At 44.0% G+C, this 15,488-nt stretch overlaps 1 protein-coding gene and 1 non-coding gene across 2 annotated transcripts; one reads left to right on the forward strand and one right to left on the reverse strand.

Moving 5' to 3' along the window:
• Nucleotides 1–3,872: 3,872 nt before the first annotated feature.
• LOC115930695 (small Cajal body-specific RNA 13) lies at nucleotides 3,873–4,146 on the reverse strand. Its single transcript, XR_004067311.2, has one exon.
• Nucleotides 4,147–5,518: 1,372 nt separating this feature from the next.
• GLRX5 (glutaredoxin 5) lies at nucleotides 5,519–15,228 on the forward strand. The gene is made up of 2 exons (XM_004055652.5): nucleotides 5,519–5,898; nucleotides 14,457–15,228. Exons 1-2 carry the CDS (start codon nucleotides 5,604–5,606, stop codon nucleotides 14,633–14,635), a joined length of 474 nt encoding a protein of 157 aa, XP_004055700.1. The 5' UTR covers nucleotides 5,519–5,603; the 3' UTR covers nucleotides 14,636–15,228.
• Nucleotides 15,229–15,488: the final 260 nt, after the last annotated feature.

Below are 15,488 nucleotides of genomic sequence, written 5' to 3' on the forward strand. Positions count from 1 at the left end.
AACAGAATGAAGTCCAACAGGTGTATGACTTTCAAGGCACGCAGCCGAGGAGCCTGGCCCTCAATGCAAGAAAGCAGCGTGGGGACGAGAGGAACACAGCTTTCAGAAACAGCAGGCTATAGGCTTAGATTTTTTTTATTAGATTTTTGGTTTTCTGTGTGTTTGTCTGTTTTTTTGAGTTGGAGTCTCGCTCTGTTGCCCAGGCTGGAGTATGCAGTGAAGTGGTGAGATCTCAGCTCACTGCAACCTCCGCCTCCTGGGTTACAGCAATTCTCCTGCCTCAGTCTCCAAGCAGCTGGGATTACAGGTGCCTGCTACCACGTCCGGCTAATTTTTTGTATTTTTAGTAGAGATGGGGTTTCGCCATGTTGGCCAGGCTGGTCTTGAACTCCTGACCTTAGATGATCTGCCCGCCTTGGCCTTCCAAAGTGCTGGGATTACAGATGTGAGCCACCACGTCCAGCTATTAGATCTCTGGATTGAACTTTTGTCATTTTAATTTACAAAGCACAAAAATCATCTGTGTATCTAGTATATATGCAGAGCCAGCAAAGATAACTGGGATAGTTGATTTTCTACAGGACTTGTTGGTGATGCTATGAATCAGCAGGAAAACAGAAATTGCATGTGAAGGCAACAAAACTTAGAGACACAAGTGCTAATGTCTATCAACATATTATATTAGAAAAAAACATAATTTGGAGACCAAAATGTCTGAGAACTGTTATCCTAGGGTTAATGTATGGTTCGAATGAATTCATGTATATACACAAAAATTTAACAAAAAAGTACAATCTATGCAAGATGATAACATTTGGAGGTATTTATGAGCAGAGAAAGTACACACAGATTTCTTACAATGCTGCAGCCTTTATATGAAGAAATTCTTCAATTATATACAAACTTCGGCAGACATCAATTTGGATTTTTCCAAAATCCAGAAAGGGGAAAATAGATGTGCAAAAATCTGAGGAAAATCAAAAAGAACTCAAGTACTCAGCGACGTTTAGGACCAGAACCCAGGACTACACCTCTACCCAAATTCCAGGACAAAACTGGGTTGTCATGGCATCTGGGCTTTTCATAAATGCTCACCTATCTCCCACGGTCTATTCTAGACTGAACTAACCAGATCTACAGCATGCCCTTTCTCTTCAGTGACCCAGTGACTCAGGGCGGGTGAAGGGAGCAGGACTTGTGTGACACAGTGGAGGCTGGCCTGCCTTCCTGTCTCCAAGATGTGGGCGGCAGTGATGAGCAAAGCCTCGGCCAAAGAAGTATTAATAAACCAGCTGCCTTGTCAGACAGAGGTAGTCGAAATCCAACAAGCATTTCTATCTCCACAATAGGGACTAGAAAAATTCTGAGGGCTGCATTTTGCTTTAGTTTCTTATACATTACATTATCTTTGGTGTTGTCAGGGAATCCAGTTAGTTCCAGGGTTGCAGTGATGCTCTAAAACTACTAGATGATAGCTCAGTGCATCACAGAGAAAGCTTTCAGGTTCCAGCTCAGGTCAATAGAATCTGCTATTTTAGCTTAGGAACGCGTGGTGGTTCGGCCCCTTGTACAATCCAAGCAGCCACTTTGCCCTTAATATGACATTTGCAGAATGTTCTGGCCAGCTCAGATAGACACTTCTGTACCACACGTTCTCATGCAAACACACCCTCTCATTTTCTAAGAACAAACAAGAATGCAGCACTGAGCATAAAAGGAACAGGGCCAGTGCGGCGGCTCACACCTGTAACCCTAGCACTTTGGGAGGGCAAGGCGGGAGGAGTATTCGAGACCAGGTGTTGGAGACCAGTCTGGGCAACCTACTGAGACCTCATCTTTTTAAAAAATAATTTTTTAAAAAAGTAAAGGTACAGAAACACTGACATGTGGAGTGCTCAGATAAAGCATCATCTTCAGTTCAATAATCTGAACTCTAGTTCTTCATTTGGGGCTGATAAACGGAAGAAGCTATCTCAGATATGTGGAGGTTTACACTATGAATTCAATGGTGAATTTGTTTTTGGAGAAGTGGATAGAAAACAGGAGTTCTATCAAATATAGTAAAGCCTTATCTATAAATAAACACAAGGAAGAAAAACATTTTTAGGATGCCTGAGTCAGCATGTTTACACGGCATGATTATTTAGTTTGGGGTTTAACCAATCCTGTGACTCAAATCCCAGGATTCTCAGAAGTTTCTGAGTACTTCCCACCCTCACCTCTTCACTAATGTTCACGAGGCAGGAAGCCACCACATACTAAGACAGGCCATTTACTCAAAACACCCAAAACATCTGGTCATAGATGCAGACTGATGACAACTGTTTATTTAAGATGTATATTTTGTCATGTTTTCATCATAGGACTAAAGAGGAATCTCAAAACCAAAATGCCAAACTTTATGCAAAAGTCTGATACTTTGGACGAAGTATTTTGAATACTGTTTTCTTTGCTTCTTAAGATCACTGACGTTTGGTGCTAAGTATTTCACTATATTTTGGGTTGTTTTATTAAAAATTTAAATTTAGATGTATTGTTTCAATTTCTTTGGTTCAGATACATGATCTGTTTCCTGCCCTTGGTCATGCTATCAAAATAGCTCCTTGAAAGAGCACCAACATGCTTTTCCATATCCTTAGCATTTCACACACTGTATGTTCTTATCATATTCTACAAAAACACGGCAACTTCACTATGATTTAGCAAAACACAGGCTTTGTACTCTTCCTTCTCGAGGATTACTCTTAATCTTTAATGGCAGCTGCATTCTCAACTTAATACAACGTTCAACAAATAAAAAAGACAACTGCTTCTGAGCCCAATATTATACATTAGGTAAGGAACACGATACTCCTCATTACTGTTCTGTCTCAGGATATAAATTTGCAAATTCTTCTCCCGATCTCAGTCAACATAAAAGCAGAATTAGACAGTTTAGAGTGGGCAATGAGAAAGATGGAATCAAAATAGACACAGGGAAGGCCATAAAGAGTTCACAAGCATAAATGCCTGATAGCAAAAACGATCACAGAAGATTCCAAAACCACAATCCTGCACAAAGGCCATCTCAATCTTACACAAAAAATACTTCTGCAATGCCTGCCGAGCACCTGCCTGTCCAACCTGGGACTGGTGTCACCTTTGTTACTGATCCTTGTAGCCAAAAATAATTATCTCAAAACAATTATGCAACCCTCCTCATTTTTCCTTTAAAGACCTTTGTCTTCCTCTATCTCCCAGGATACACAGTTAACTATCGCATGCATTTTCTCATTGCAATGCTCTATTCCTGAATAAATGCCATTTTCTTTTAGAGAGCCTCTCTCTGTTCGTTATTTAAGTTGACAGCAATAAACAGTTTAGGTTTTTGGCAACAAATCAATATTTACTTAAAAACAAACAAAACACAACACAGGTAGGAACAACAGGTTATTTTGGAAAGAGTTTAATATATTCTCTATTGTTAAGTGCACCAGATGCTGGACTTCTGAAACAACAATTATGCTTCTGCATAATAGCGTTTTCTACATATTTCTGTTCATGTTGCTTGTTCCTCTGATTTACCTGGAATCAATGAATCTGAAAAACAAAAAGATTCTTTAAGCACCTGGTAAATTTCAGGTCCCACATTAGAAAATGAGCCATCATCAATAATATTGATGGGGGTGAAAATATGACATTGAGACTTGCGGGTAATGTCCCGAGTTTACTTTCATAGTTTACTAGGCTCAGGTTTCATGCCGAAGGATTATTTGAAAGGCTCACTCACTGACACGATTTTCTGATTTTAAATTCGAACACTCCCAAAGCATACACAGATCACCTCCAGCAACACTGTAAAAAAATACTCAAAGTTTAAAAAAAAAAAAGTAACTTGTGGCAGTACTTAGTGTTCAACAGAAAACACTCCATCTGCTAAACAATATCTCGACTGCAAAGCTTCTCTTACTGTTGGCGGATAGATAATGACATAGCCCAGTCATTATCACCGTGGCAACAGTGACCAGAAACTATCAGAGGAAAATTGCACATGCAACAGCTGGCTCTCGAGCAGGCATGCCTCAGCTTCCTCTGGAGTATGCTTTTTCTGCAAGTCTGGTGTGCCGAGGGTACCACCAACCCCGTGCGGCTCCAAGACTACAGATTATGTAGCAAGTCCACTGGTCCTGCTCTTCCGGATTTATTCTTCCCGCCAATAGGAGCACTTACCACGTTCCAAGCATCGTCCTAGGCACTGAGGATACAGCAGTGAATAAAGTTGAGTGCCCGCTAGGAAGTCAATAACCAAGCTAGTAAATAACTGTATATTGTCAAGCACTGGTAAGTACAAGGGCGAGCAGAGCAAGCAATGGGCCTAATGAGGCTTGCTTTGTCTCCTCTGCACTCCCACACTGCTTTGTATCTGCTTCTCATTTCTCACGCTGGGTCCAAGCTTTGGGCACCAGGTCTCCCTGGACATTCCGCGCTGGCACCGCGCCTAGCACCCAGCGGCTGCTCAGGAAACGTTTGTCGAACGAACGAATTCACTTCTTAGTTCCCCATTCAACAAACCTTTCCTGATCCTAGGCCCAACAGGTTAAAAGGCTGGAGGGCCAACGAGGCTGGAAACTCAGAGGCGGCCGGGGGCGGTGGCTCACGCCTGTAATCCCAGCACTTTAAGAGGCCGAGGCAGGAGGATCCCTTGAAGCCAGGAGTTCGAGACCAGCCTGGGCAACAAAGTGAGACATCGCCCCCACCCACCCCCCCGCCGCCAATTCCGTCTCTACAAAAAGAAAAAAAAAAACCCAGAGGAAATCACACAGGCAAAAGCGCTTTACAAATTTTAAAAATGAAAACTGTTCTAGAGAAATAATCGCGCGCCGGAGGCGGAAGCCCCAGAGCCTCAGCTCCCACGTGGCGGCGGAGCCAGGGAAAGTCCAGGAGCCAAGGCTACGGCCCGAGCGCTGGAACCCCGGTCAGGCTCCGGCTCCCCGCCACGACGAACTGCATGCGGCCGCGGCGCTCCGGAGGCGCCCGGGGACGCTCACCTAAGCTGGGAGAGGCGGATACCCGCCCGGCCTAGCCCCGCTACCTCCCAAGAGACCAACACGACAAGCGCGCGCCCACCGCGTTGCCATGACAATTCAACCGCCGCTGACACCGGAACCGGAAACTTCATCAGGAGGTGACCCCTTCCCGGCGTTCCGCGGAACGGGCGACTCCCGCGCCTCTCCCAGTTGTCTCGGGGCAGCCCAGCTGGCCTCATTGGCTCACAGGAGGAAAGTCGTCTTCCCTCTTGTTTTGCCTCTCGTTGCCCCGCAAGCGCGACCCTGATTGACATCCAGTCTCTCCAATTAACTAACAAAGCGGTTGCCGACGACCAATAGTAAGGCAGTAGGATGCGGCTCCGGCATAAGGCCCACCTCTTACCTGCCGGGCGGGACGAGCAACGTGATTGGTAGAATCGAGTAATTACTGATCAGTATTGTCCAATCACGGAGGGCAGTTTAGAGCCGGCCCAATGAGGGCCTCCAGGGGGCGGGTCGGACTGCCGCGGGCCGGGGAGCGCTCCGGGTGGCCGGCTGTGGGCCCGGGCCGTAGTGGGCTGCGGCTTGCGTGCGGAGATGAGCGGGTCCTTCGGCCGAGCTGCGGCGGCTCTGCTCCGCTGGGGGCGCGGCGCGGGCGGCGGTGGCCTTTGGGGTCCGGGCGTGCGGGCGGCGGGCTCGGGCGCGGGCGGCGGCGGCTCGGCGGAGCAGTTGGACGCGCTGGTGAAGAAGGACAAGGTGGTGGTCTTCCTCAAGGGGACGCCGGAGCAGCCCCAGTGCGGCTTCAGCAACGCCGTGGTGCAGATCCTGCGGCTGCACGGCGTCCGCGATTACGCGGCCTACAACGTGCTGGACGACCCCGAGCTCCGACAAGGTCAGGCCAGTGTGCCGGGCAGGCGCCCTCCGCCCCGGGCCCAGGAGCGTCGCTGCACGAGGCCGAGGGGTTCCGCCGCGCCGGGCTGGGGAGCGGGGCTCCATCCGCCGGGGTCTGTCTGAAGGTTCGAGCCGGGTTAGGGCGAGGAGTACTGCCCTGGAGTAGAGTCTGGGCTGAGGGTGTAGTTGATTTCACTGGGTCTTGAGATCTGGGGCTCTGTACCGTTGCCAACTTGAGCAGTAGGTAAAGTCCTGAAGGTTCAGTTATCCTCACTTCGAGCTAATATAGGCGTTTCGGGGCGATTTGTCAATGACTGACTCGGAGGAGGGTGGCCCGCTGCCTGACTGCTCTGCACGGTTAGGAAACTCATAGTAAGGACCCACTGTGAGATAGGTACTTTCGCGAACACTTTGGGGAGGTTGGAAGCCGTTGGCCTGCTCGTGGGTAAGGTCTAGGGCTGTCGATGGTGGGGAGAGGGCTGAGGTTGCCTTTGAGGCTAGTGAGGTCGGAGGCTGATCTCGCTTGGCTCACGGCTCAGGGTGTCAAGCATCATCCTCTGTGGTTGCTACAAGCAAAGGGTTGGGACTGCTATCGGCTGGCCTTCGTCGGGATCTGTGTTGTCGGGAAAGAGTCATGACATTTGGCTTTAGATACTCAAGCACAGGGCTGAATGTATGTGGGCCAGGGCTTGGAGAGGTTTGTGGGGAAAAGAAGCAGCCCTGGCTCCTGGGCCCTGGGCTAACTCACTGGCTCAGCCTTGGAGCCCAGGGGGCCAGGGCACCAGGAGCCAGATGGATCAGGCCGGGAGAGGGAAGGCTGCAGCTAATAAGCATCTTTTCCAAGTACTCCACGTGCATTCGCCAGTCTTATCTGAGTAGGGGAGGAGGAAGAGGCCAGGCACAAGGGCCTGCTCCTTGGCCAGGATGGTCAGGGTTGGTGGAAAACTGGGAAGGCTGTACCTTTTCCTTCTAGAGAGTGACTTAGGGTACCTGCATCCCAGTTAGAGACTTTCAGTGACTGAGCCCCTGCATGTCCCTAGCTAAAAAGAGGCGCCAGTTGTGTGCTAAAAATAGGTGCCAGGTTCTCTGTTACTCTAAATTTGAAATTACTAATCATAGTCATTGCTTACAATGATGAGACAGGCTGGTGTTTGGAAAAGCTTTGGGTTGACATCCTCTTCTGTGGCTAATCAGGTGTAAAACTTAAGTCACTCAACTGCATTTGAGGATAATGAGACAATTTGGCAAAGTTTTTGTTAGGAAGCCAAAGTAAAAATTATAGAAAGTGTGTATTATCTTACCTGGCACAGAAAGCACCCGGTAAATGGTAGCTGGCTTCGTACTAGCACTTTATGGTTTTCAAATGTATTTTTTCCCAGATTATCTAGTCCTTAAAGACTCTTGGGGATAACTGATCCTCCATTTGCTGTAGGTGATAGTGGTGGTGGGTGGGACCTAGAAAGCATGTTAAGTTGAGGAGTCGAGAGGGCAGGTTCAAATTACCACGTATATGTAATATTACCATGTGTTATTCTCATGACCCTTTTGTCTTCCTTGTCAACTAGTATGCCACCAGTTACTGGGCTCAGTTTTATCATGTGCAAGGCAAGGGACCTGCAGTCTTCCTTCAAAGACAGCTTCTCTGCTTAAAAGAGGAGTAACTATTTTGCAGTCTTTTGACAGAGACCTTGCAGGGAGTCCCCTGCAAATTGCCAATATGGCACTAGTAAAAAAGTTGTGTTGTTATCTCGCTTAGTATAATGTTTTGAGGGTCTTTGGTTTGTGAATTTATTTTCTCTTGTTTAATATAACTGGAAATGAGATATGCTGGAATATAGCTAGTAAACGGAAAGTAGGAGCAAAAATACGAATATGTACTGATAACATTTTATTTTTCTGTCTTTTATCCACGTCTGGTGTCTGGTTTCTGAGCTTACTTTCTTAAGTTTTCAAACAGCAGCAACAGGAATTTAACCCTTACATTCCTTGACCACTGAGTTTCATCAGATTGCTATTTTGGTTAATAAACGCGTTGCATATATATTGAATATAACATACCTCTTTTATTGATTAGAAAAGTAAAGATTAGTAAGTATTAACATTTGGACTGGGCAGGGTGGTAAAAGCACGTTCCCCAAATGGGGATTAGTTCAGCCAGGGTATTAAGACTCTTCCCCTCTTCCCTATACAGCTTTATTTACCAAGAGCAACTAATGGGCTGTCTGATGCTTGCTTTTGCCAGCCGAAACTATGTTTGTACACCAGATCCAAGGTCATTTCTAGTAATAGGAACGGAGCTGTTGCAAAACTGGCCTTTTGTTGGTTCTTATGCCAAGGAGACCTGAACTTTACAAAGTGCCTAAACCGGAGGAAAACATTCTTTCCTAGTTTTGAGTACTGGGTTCCCGGGAGTGTGATACAGACACATCTTGAGACTGTGACCCAAGGAACAAAGATGACTATGAGGCAGCATTGTGTTCTGGCCTTCTCAAGACCTTCTTGTCCTTCTCTTTTTATCTGGAGTGCACACAGAAGACAGTCACAAAGGGATCAGGTCCCAGTAGACTGACATCATCGTTTCCTAATCCTGGTCTTAATAAAGGAACTTATGCTCATGGAAGCAACTTAGAAAACACTGAAAAGTTTAAAGAAGGAAAATCACCTGTAATTTATGGAAACTATTGTATTAACATTTAGATCTAGTTCCTAACAGTTTTTTTTTTAACACATTGAGACCATGCTTGTCTATACATAGTATTTTGCCCTCCAGAGAGGAGGGAATATGTCTTATGCCGCTGCCTGTGGTGCTGTGTGTACCGCTTATGCAAAGCAAGCTTTCAGTGAGCATTTTAATAAATAAATAAATACTGCTTTTATTTATCATTATATTGCAAACTCTGTGGCCTTAAAGGCATTATAAACATTTGCTGCCGATTTAGATCATCATTGTAGTCCTTGCATCTGGAACAGTGACAGAATAGGGACTCAAATGATTTGTTGAATAAATAACCATATCCTATTGTTGAATGTTTATTAAGCATTTGAAAATACGCTCAGCCTTTTCAGTATCAGGGAATTGAAGACAGTAGTGAAACACATGTCATGCTGGTGAACCTTAAAAGTTGGATAACAAGTTGTGTGTATGTGCTTGTGTGGTGCACATGTATGCTGCAGATGGGAGTATAAAATGGTACCAACACTTTGGAGGAGTAACTATCAGTACCCAGTCAAGCTACGGGTGAACAGAGCCTAAGACCCAGCTGCGTGACTCCTAGGTGTATATTCTAGAGAGGGGGATCTGCAAACTTACCCTAGTAAAGGGCCAGAGACTAAGTACATCAGGCTTTGTGGGCCGTGTGGTTTTTGTTGCATCTATTCAACTCTGCTGTTATATAGCCTGAAGTCAGTTATGGGCAATATGTAGATGAATGAGCAGGCTGAGTTTCAATAAAACTTTATTTATGAAAATAAAACTTTAATTACGAAGTAGACTGGATTTGGCCTGAAGACCATAGTTTATCTGTCCCTGGCCTAGAGACTGACTTCTGCATGTGTGTGTTAGGACATGGGTCCCCAACCCCCAGGCCAGGGATCGAGGACTTACAGCAGGAGGTAAGCGGTGGGCAAGCGAGCTTTACCGCCTGAGCTCCGCCTCCTGCCACATCAGTGACGACATTAGGTTCTCATAGGAGCACAAACTCTATTGTGAACTGCACATGTGAGGAATCTAGGTTGTACGTTCCTTACGAGAATGTAACTAATGCCTGATGATGTGAGGTGGAACAGTTTCATCCCGAAGCTATCCCCACCCTTCCCTGGTCCATGGAAAAATTGTCTTCCACAAAACCAGTCCCTGGTGCCAAAAAGGTTGGGGACCTCTGTGTTAGGATACCTGTGTTGGCGCGTTCATTGCAGCATGGCTTGCAATAATGAAAAACTGACAGGAAGGGATCTTGGTCTATTAGCAGCAGACCAGATAAATAAACTTTAGTCACATGATGGAAAGCTAAACTGTAGTTAAAATGAACTAGATCTAGATGTATTTAACATGGCTGAATCTCAAAAATACAATATTTAGTCAAAAAGCAAGTTGCAAACACGTAATTATGGCATAATACCATTTGTATATGTAAATGTTAAAGGCATAAAACAGTCCCATATATTGCAAATATGTGTGCAGTGCACTTGTAGCTCATGGGCAGGAGTGAGATGGCAGCTAGAGGGTAGAGGCCACCTCTGGTGAGGGACTCAGGTAGCATGTGGTTAAGAGTCTGGGCTTTTGTACTCCTGGAAGCCTGGATATAAATCCTGGTTTCACTGCACGCTGTCACTGTGAGTTTCGGTAAGTTACTTAACCCTTCTGAGCCTTAGTTTCTTCATCTTATTTAAAGTAGGGATAATTGTACCTGCCTTGTCAGATTTTTGTAAAGATTAAATAAGATTATTTTTGTAAAACGCTTAAAGAGTATGAAACTCAGTAATCCTTAACTCAATAAATGGTGTATATATATATATATTTTTTTGAGAGAGTGTTACTGTGCTGCCTAGGCTGAAGTGCAGGGGGCAATCTCGGCTCACTGCCACCCCTGCCTCCCGGGTTCAAGCGATTCTCCTGCCTCAGCCTCCCAAGGAGCTGGGATTGCAGGCACCTGGCACCATGCCTGGCTAATTTTTTTATTTTTAGTAGGGACAGGGTTTCACCATGTTGGCCAGGCTGGTCTTGAACTCCTGACCTCAGGTGATGCACCAGCCTTGGCCTCCCAAAGTGCTGGGATTATAGGTGTGAGCCACCGCACGTGGCCTGAATGGCGTTTTTATTACTTTAGGGTATACTTAATCACTTTTTCCTGCTTTATTTTCCTATGCTTTTTCTGTTGCCTGTTTTTCTCAGAAAAGCATTACTATGAAGGGTGGGTGGTGGAGCATGTTGGTATGGAGAGAATGTCCACACTGTACCTGGTACTATGCTGGGAGCTCAATTCATTTCATTCCTTAGATATCATGGAATCTTCATAATATGTGAGGCGTAGAGTATATTCCCATTTTACAGATGAGGAAACTGAGGCTAAAAGATTAACAGATTTGTCTGAGGCTACGTTTACAGGCTAGCAAACCAGATCTACTGATCCTTAAGCCTGTGCCTTGCCCGCTCTGCCCCGTGCCTTGCTTTTCCTCTAGTGAGGGTCTACTGATTTCCGTGCTTTCAGCTCAGATCATCTTATCTCGACTTAACGCCATTCTCTAAATTAGAGAATATGAGGAAATTGTGACTCTCAGAGGTGGTGTAACTCGCCCAAGATCACAGAGTCTAGTAGGTAAGAGACAGAGTTGGAACTCATATCAGATTCTGAAGCTGCTGTAGTGAAGTTCTACCAGGAAAAATAAAAAGAAAGAAAACTATGATTATGCTGCTCTCGTAATTTAGTGTCCAAATCAGGAGTAATGTCCAGTGTTCTGAATGTGATGAATTTTGAAAAATACCTTTTGAAAGTTCTGGAAGGGAATTTTAAAGTACATTTCTGTACTCCTTCTGGGTTGATACTTTGGAATATGAATTTGTTTGTATGCGTTTTTTTGGTGGAGCATTAGATGCGTGTAAACTGACTTTGTAAGATAGCCTCCTAACTCCCAGTTCCTAGTGTTACTCTGCCATATAACTTTGCAGTCAGCATTTTCTGCCCCAGATGGAATCACCACTGTCTATCACATATGAAATAATGATTATCATTAAAATTCATTCTTGGATGTGATTTTCTAATTTTCAGGAGTAGCTCTCTGATTCTGAGTTAATTTCAAGTGATATTTGTAAGAACTACCACTGCATATTGCAGTTTTTGAAAACTAAAGTGTGAGAGAGATTAACCATGTTTAAACAGTTACTTGTGGATCCTCAGGATTCATTTTAATATTCAACTTATGAAGAGTAGTCTTTTATTATTAGGAGTTTCTCACTTCACTATAGGAAGCAATTGGGTATTTCCTTAAATATTTAAACTGGTAATCAACTTTCTTAAAAATGGAAAAGAGCATAGTCATTAAGAAGGGTGCCAACGTTTGGCCTTGATGCCAGCTGCCTATTACACCTATTCATCTAAAAATTAAAGAAGCAGCTAAGTTTAATTTTGATAAACTGTCAGCTGCTGTCAAGAACAGGCAGGTGGCTCATGAGAAGTTAGTATCACTTGCATGTGGCTATGTGTGTTGGGTGTTGAGAATGTCTGAAAACCTGCTTGTTTTGATAGTTTTGGTGGTAAGGATTCTGGGGGTCTCCCCTTCTCTCGTAGTCAGGACATATGATCGACAGCAACATAAAGTTTAATCAGTGAGGCAAGCCCAATGCTTCGATTGAGTGTGATACTATAAAAGTGATGGATGAAAAGCAATTTTACTTTAAAAACATATATTTTTTGGGTAAAACATGTAGTTTTGGGTAGTTCTCAGGCAGCAAACTTATTTCCATTTTTGGTGTGTTTCAGAAATTATAGATATCCACCAAAATAAATCAGTAAAAATTGATTATCATGGAAAGCTTCACACAATATATTATTCATTGAAACAAAACACGTCATTCATGCACATAAATGATTCATTTGTATAAAAGGTATTTAAGAAAGTTGAAGAGAATGAAAGGAAGCTCACGTTTACTTTAAATATTTCTTAATTCTTGCACCCAGCTCTCAGTCATCATAAAGGTAAAAGTTTTGTAATCGGCATCATTGTAAAAAGTGAGTTTTGATAGACTTTGTATTTGAGGACAGAGTTTGAAGAAAGTAAAAAAAACATACAAATTATGCTAGTTGTTTTTGTTGATGTAGCATCAAACATCACTATCATGAACAACTTGAATTCATCAGGGTATTCTAGTATGTCTAGATATTTGGCGTTATAAAGACATTTTGATGATTAATGGAATTTGCCCTTTATTGGCAGCTGCCAAAGAGCTAGCTGATGTTTCTTTACTAGCACCCAGAGTGGCTGAGGGGTGTCCTTTTGGAGGCCTAGAGCAATGTAACCCTTTCTTAATATGTGAAGTCTGGAGAAGGAAGATAAAGCCCTTGGTTCAGGGGCTTTCTTTAGGGCTGTCGTTTAGAGCAAAGTCAGTTTTTTTAACAAGGCAATCACTTTTCAGAAAAAAATAAATTGTATATTGGGACTTGTGATATAACTGAAATCAGTAATTTTATTTGGAAAATGTTTGATAATAAATTATAGGGTATCAAGAGCAAGTTTTTGTATTTTTAGTTTGTTTACATAAAAATCGATTTGTGTAAACTGTACTGGACTTGAACAATCTGTTGACTTTTCCATTTTGTTTATCCATATGCTCATTTTGGCCATTTAAAAATATCTATCTATGTAAATATAAAAGTGTCACATAAGTGTTAGTTATTATATGCCATGCTTTGACCATCTTCGTTTTTAACATGACCAATACAGGCTTTTTAATGGCCGACTATGTTTTTGAAAGCACAGTCATCTCAACATACAAGTAGAAAAGGAAGTAGACTGATGAAGAGGAATGTTAAGAGTAATCTTTTATGTCTTAAGATTGAAGCCACATTTCTTTCTTACCATTTTGTTATAGTCATCATCCTTGTGGCTCGGAATTGAACAGAGTAGTCGCACAGCTGCGCTGTCACAGAGCGTCCCTCATCTCATGTGTGTCCTCAGAGCCATTTGCACCCAGGACTGATCACATGCATGCTGGTTGGTTTCTTGGCTGCTGTGAGCGCTTAAGAGCAGAGCGGGTCTCACTCCCCCACCCCTCAGCCCTGGACAGGGAGCTTGCTGAGCTCTGGGCCTTCATTAGACTTACCAGTCACTTCGGGTTCTGCACAGAGCCTCATCATCCACTCCACAGAGCCCATCACAGTGGCTGGATAGATGGGAACTGACAACCCATAGCCGTGGGACAGAGATTTTTCCCTGGGTAAAAGTAATTGTTAAAAATTAAAAAAAAAAACAAAACTCAACAACTCATCATCTCGAGGAGAAGTAACTGACGGCCTGCACCAACTTAAGACAGTCACAGTCATGAAAAGCGCACAGGTGGGATTGCCCGAGTTGGCCATGAATTACCGTGATGGATCCATTTGGAAATGAAGTTGGTTGTGACATTTCTTCAAGTTTTGTTTCGCTTGAAGCTTGACTGGTAGATGGAGAATTTTGGCCTTATGTATCTTACGTGACTTGCATTACCCCGTCCAGTCCTCTGCCATTAATCTGAGGTCCACAATGTATCAGGTATTTTACTGAGAATCTTGCTTACCTAATTCTCACAAAAAAAAAACCTTGGGAGATGAGGGTGGAAACAGGATGAGAGGTCAGGTGACTTGTCTGAGGGCTGACGGTTTATAATTGGAAGAGTTAGGGCCTAACCACTGGTCTCTTTGACACAAAAGCTCATGCTCTTAGTGGCAAGCACAGTGTTCTCAAGATTGGGGGAAGCCAGTGAGGGACAGTGGGTTGTCTGCTACTAGTGGGTCAAAATTACATATTTAGTCATGAATGGTTCAGCTTTTACCATTTAAATAACAAATAAATGTTCTTTCTCCATAGGCATTAAAGACTATTCCAACTGGCCCACCATCCCGCAAGTGTACCTCAATGGCGAGTTTGTAGGGGGCTGTGACATTCTTCTGCAGATGCACCAGAATGGGGACTTGGTGGAAGAACTGAAAAAGCTGGGGATCCACTCCGCCCTTTTAGATGAAAAGAAAGACCAAGACTCCAAGTGAGGGCGGCCAAGTCCTCGCTGAGCAGAGAGGGAGCTGTTCATGTCAGAGACTCACTGCCAGAAAAGCCTTACCTATTTTGGTTTTCACTGTTGAGACCGCAACTGCTTGCACTGATCATTTTGGTTCGTGAGCAGTTGGTGATTTTAGTTGGTCTGGTGTTCGGGCTAAGAATATTTTATTGTGGACTTAATTACAACCACTGCACTGTAATGATTCAATGCTGTATTATGATATTGCTGTAAACAAAATTCATTCTTATATTGTCACTTATTCTTTGCCTGATTCAGAAGTTAAATAGGAGCTTTGGAATCATTATTCATGACCCCTCTGCAAATGTGTCAGTCTCCAAAGACAGTTATCTCCCCCCAAATTTTGTGTAGCTTCTTTTGTTATGGAAAATGGTGGCCAAAAAGGAAACTGTGATAACTGGGGCGTTGTTTTTTAAAATAAACTCCAGCACAGGGATGCTGTGCATGCCTGAGTTGATTCCGAAGTGCATATGTCTGTAAGGATTTGGAGTGCCTGCAGTGTTTTATGTGTGGGAAGTAAGGGTGAGTCTCATATTCTTCTATTAAATTTGCCACAAGAATTGCCGTCGAGCCCTGGTCTACTTTCTGGGGGAAGCAGCTGTTTGGATGGTGAGTCAACTGTGCAGCTGGAGGCGTGGGTGGGCTGGAGGGAGCAGAGGTGGGTGAGGCCGGAGGAGGCGGCCCCACCTGCCTATCTCTGGAGCCCTGTGCTTGGCACACTGCTACAGTTAGATAGGGAGACATCGTCAACAGTCCACCGAGCTAGGGGATTTAATGAGTATTTTACTTCTTAAAAAGTGGGGACTTTCTAAAAGAGGACATAA

This window comes from Gorilla gorilla, chromosome 15 (assembly GCF_029281585.2).
Source record: "Gorilla gorilla gorilla isolate KB3781 chromosome 15, NHGRI_mGorGor1-v2.1_pri, whole genome shotgun sequence".
Classification (NCBI taxonomy): Eukaryota; Metazoa; Chordata; class Mammalia; order Primates; family Hominidae; genus Gorilla; species Gorilla gorilla.